Source organism: Callospermophilus lateralis, unplaced genomic scaffold (assembly GCF_048772815.1).
Source record: "Callospermophilus lateralis isolate mCalLat2 unplaced genomic scaffold, mCalLat2.hap1 Scaffold_10767, whole genome shotgun sequence".
Lineage (NCBI taxonomy): Eukaryota > Metazoa > Chordata > Mammalia > Rodentia > Sciuridae > Callospermophilus > Callospermophilus lateralis.
Genome location: NW_027510991.1, coordinates 23721 through 28566, shown reverse-complemented (window position 1 = coordinate 28566; position 4846 = coordinate 23721). Strand labels below are relative to the sequence as shown.

The window sequence follows — 4846 nt, the reverse complement described above, 5'->3', positions numbered from 1 at the left end:
TCTCTCTCTCTCTCTCTCTCTCTCTCTCTCTCTAGCTCTCTAGCTCTAGCTCTAGCTCTAGCTCTCTCTCCTTCTTGACTCCATGATGTGCTTCCTGGCCTTGGAGTCAGAACAATCACGTTGACTATATAGACTCAGATCTCAGAAACCATGGGTTCCAAATAATATTTTCTTCTCTGTGGTCTTGACATCAGGTCTTTTGGTCATGACAACACAAAACTGACTAAAACAGAGTTTTAGTATATGGCTCCTCCACATACTAGAATCTACTCAGTCTTTTCACCAAGATTCTGCAAGTAAATCCTATTTTTTATTTTCATATAAAATTCCTTTGTTGGAGATTCATCTGTCTATATCTAGTTTTTTTTTTTTTGCTGTTTTACTCTTTTTCACACTAATATTCCAAAGATGGGAGGCAATGATGTAATTTTCATTACAGTAACTTTTTGGCATCAGTAAACATGGACATATCCAAGGCCATCAGAAATGATCTTCTGAGATCCTTTCCTAGTAAGTCCTCTGGATCAGGTGAATTATAAAGTAGAGCCCACCCACATGCAACTAAATTCAGAAGCTCTCCTTCCCCTCAAGTCCCCGATATTCAGAGAAGAAATGTAGAAATCTGTGGTATTGCTCAGATTTTTGCAATCTGCTAGGTTCTTTATTAGCATCAACTTCTTGTAGTCTTGAATGTTGTGCAATGATGCTTCTCAGGGATACTTTTCAAATCATCTTCCTCTCAGCATCCTGGTTCCCTACACAACATGCATAACTGTGGCCATATTTAACCCAATTGCTAACCTGCAGACATTATTTTGCACTTCCTTTCATTCATTTTCCCCTTGCAACTGTTAGATGAAAGAATTATAGCACATGGTATCTGTTCAGATTATTTTTCAAGCTCACTGTTTTTAATATATTAATTTAGGAAAGTTTGATATGAGGAAAAACAGATGAGTATTTTTTTATCTTTCTCATCACAAATGTAGTTAAGCATTGTGATAACATGGAATGTAGCAGCAATTAACTTATATTATCCACCTTAATGCTATTAAGCATTTTTTCTTGCCTTTAAATCTACAGGGAAAAAAAGAACTTATGTTAAAGAGTAGATGTATAAGTATCTGAATATTGAGTACTTAAGTTATTTTAGTGGACTAAAAAGATGTATAAATGTCTCATAAGTTGGATACCGGTGTGATATTTGTGCCTTAATCTGAGTTCTTGTATTCCTTTTTCAGAACCCTAAACAATCATGAAACAATCTCACTTTTCAGCCAAATATTAAAATATTGTTTTAATTCTCCTCAAGCCCTGTAGTCACTACTATTAGTTTCTAAAGAACTTCCTAGCCACAGTTAAACTGACATTTACAATCTAATTGTAGCACCCAGGATTCTTAATTCAAGAAATAAATTAATCTCCATTGAGACAAAACAAAGAATATTCTGAAAGATATCTGGTTGCCCATTAAATCTTCAGACACACAGAGGAAGCAGGCTGGATGTGTACACCCCAAGAACAGTGCCAGAACAGGCATGAGACAGCATTATTAGAAGATGTCACCTGGTCAAACCTCACTCCAGGACTGTCAGGTCAAGGCACCTCAACACAACCCATAAGCACAGGTTTGGGGGATGTGGACAGCATATGGGATGGAGAGTTATTCCAGGAAGGAGCTGGGCATATGGTTGATGGCTCATGGAACTGACCACGCAAACAGGAAGAACAGGATACAAGGCTGCCCAGGAGATGTTTGATGTTGACACTAGTGTGCCCTGTTGGAGGCCAGGAATTACTTAGATTTTAGGGAATCAGAGACCCCATGTCCAGCTCAGATGAGCCACTGATAACAAATGTCAAGGATAATTTTGTAGTGAAAGCAAGGAACATGGCAAGTACACAATCACAGAATATGAAAAAGGCAAAGAGAGAAAACTGTGGCCTTGGTGCCTGCAGCAGAAAGAGCTTCTTTATGTATTATGTGAATAATTGTGCTTCCTAGGAGCCATTTGGATTTCAGTATCTCTACAAAAGATAAAACTAAATGTTAGAAGAATACAAACTTGTTGTTGTTGTTGTTAATTTTTTTTACTTTTTTCCCTATTGGTACTGGGGATTAAACCCAGGGTGCTTAACCACTAAGCTACATCCGCAGCCAATTTATTTATTTTTTTTTATTTTGAGACACATCTGTATAAGATTCTGAAAGCCATGGTAAGTTGATAGGGCTGCCTTTGAATGTGCAATCCTCCTGCCTCAACCTCCCAATTTGTGATTTTAGGCACCACATTCACGTGAAATACCTGTTTTAACAGTATAATTCCTTGTCCCAAGAATAACAAGCCATTTGTGATCCTGACAGAGAGGACTACTAGCCTGCCAGAAGTGCTGGGTATTTGTACACCCAGGCCCCATGTTGTTGTGGGAAAACTGAAATGTAACACAGTGAAAGCTACTAACAGGATATAACTCTAAAGACATGCAGTGCTGGAAAACATGAAATAAAAACACAGGATACAAGCACAGCAAGAGAATAATGTCAAAAATAGACATAATATTTCAATATCAGATTATAATTACTTTAAAATATTATGTGAACAAATAGCATATTGTATATTACATATAATAGGATAATATCAAATTTGTCAATATTATCACTGAGTTTTCAATTAAATATTTTAATTATTAATGTATATATAATAATATATAATTTAATAACACATTTAAACATGTTACTAGAAATCTAATTACATATGTGGAATAACATACATCTACATGACAGCAGTGCTCTAGAGAGTTCCAGTCTGCATGGAGAGTAGCCATACAGAGGAGCAGGTACGGCCGTGCTCACTTCTTCCTGGGGGAGAACATCCCACACACTCTTCCCGTGGCCCCCAGTACCTCCTTGTTCCTCAGGCTGTAGATGATGGGATTGAGCATGGGGGTAAGGATGGTGTAGAAGACGGCCATGTTCTTATCTTTTTCTGGTGAGCAGACACTCTTGGGACAGAGATAAGTGAAGGCAAAAGGAGCATAGTAAAATATCACAACAGTTAAATGTGTGAAGCACGTGGTGAAGGCCTTTCTTCTTCCCTCTTTTGAGCACATATGAAAGACAGAAAAAATGACCCGTCCATAGGACAAAGTGATTCCAAGGAAAGGAAGGAGGAAGACCAGGACTGCACTAAAAAAAATCATGTACTCATAGACCCAGGTGTCCGTACAGACAAGAAGCAACGTGTCTGGGATGTCATAGTAGAAGTGACTGATGGTCCTGGACCTGCAGTATGGAAGATGAAGAGCATACACAGTGTGGACTAGGCCATTGAGAGAACCTAGTGTCCAGGACCCCAGGATCATCTTCACACACATTCTTTTGCTCATATGTATGTGATAATGGAGGGGGTGACAGATGGCTACAAAGTGGTCATAGGCCATGGAGGCCAGGAGTAAGCCTTCAGAACTTGCCATCGTCACAAAGAAGCAGCTTTGTATACCACAGCCCAGGAAGGAGATACTTTTCTGGCCAAAGAGGAAGTTATACACCATTTTGGGGACTGTGGTAGAGATGTACATCAGGTCCATGAGGGAGAGCTGGCTGAGGAGAAAGTACATAGGGGTGTGGAGCCGGGGGGCCAAGAAGATGAGGGCAGTCATCCCTGAGTTCCCCAAACAGGTGAGAACAAACACAAAGATGATCAGGAGCAAGAGAAGTAGGCCAGTTTGGTTTAGGGGTAACAGGCTGAACAAAATGAAATCATTTGAAGTTTGGTTCCATTTCTCCATGAAAACCTAGTTCCTCAAATTCCTTGAAATTAAGAAAAAAATAAAAATTGAACATTAAACATGAATTGAAACAGTAAAAGAGAATAAAAATGAATTGCCTTTATTAGTGTTTGTTTAAAATTAATTGTTGTTTATTTTTTCAATCTGTACCTTTTTCTTGAATTGATTTTTAAGACCTGAATAGAATGTTTCTGCCAGGGTTCTCTCTGTAACCATCTCAGCACATCCTGGACACATACATGGTCTTGCAATACAAAGTCTATACCAGGCACAGGAAACCCATTGAGGTAGCTGGAGCCTTGCTGCCTGCTGACTCTTGACAGGAGCATTCCTAAGACAATGCACCAGGCTCAGCCCCAGAGGAAGCCAGGACCCTGCTTTCCAGCTCCCCAACTCAGCACTCAGGTTCACCACAGACATGGCCTGTGGGGCACAGAAGTGCCCTGTGTGCTTGAGCCTGTATCCTCAGTGACCTCACATCCTCCACACCTTTAGTCCTGCTCTTCCCACCCCACTGGCATTGCTACAGTTGAGTAAGCCAGGGTCTTCTCCTAGAGATGTACTGCTCACCTCCTAAACAGAAGCTGCTCTGCTGGTCCTAGAAGTTGGTCACCATCCAAAGCATTGTTCTAACACTGTGAAGGTATTGTGTATCCTATAAAATCCACCATGATATTATTATATTCTTTGAGTATTATCTCCTCCCTATTGAGGTTTCCAATTTCTGAAATTCTAAAAACACATGGTTTTTCTTTGTGCAAGCAAATATCACATGATAAAATGACATTAAAATAATGTACAAGACTTTCATTCTAGTTTTCACAGCAGCAAACATAACTTCTCTGGTGATGGATTTATAACACTGGTTTTGATAATGGAAACACACACTCAGAGGGTTTTTCTGTGAATTAGTATGATAATTCAACTAATGACATGTGAGAAGAAATTTTTTTTTACATAAGTTTGTAGTGTATGTGCATTAAAAAGCAGAACATGAGAACGTTTTGTGGTACTTTTCCACTACTTTTTATCCTCCAGGTTTAATTTTGTTGTTAGT

At 39.1% G+C, this 4846-nt stretch overlaps 1 protein-coding gene across 1 annotated transcript; it reads right to left on the bottom strand.

The window, feature by feature from the left end:
- Nucleotides 1-2850: 2850 nt before the first annotated feature.
- LOC143387908 (olfactory receptor 2L13-like) lies at nt 2851-3789 on the bottom strand. Its single transcript, XM_076842008.2, has one exon. The coding sequence runs from the start codon at nt 3787-3789 to the stop codon at nt 2851-2853; it is 939 nt and encodes a 312-aa protein (XP_076698123.2).
- Between the last annotated feature and the right edge of the window lie 1057 nt (nt 3790-4846).

Excerpts from the sequence above, each read along its gene's own strand:
- LOC143387908 (XM_076842008.2), bottom strand. The coding sequence starts at position 3,789 with ATGGAGAAATGGAACCAAACTTCAAATGATTTCATTTTGTTCAGCCTG.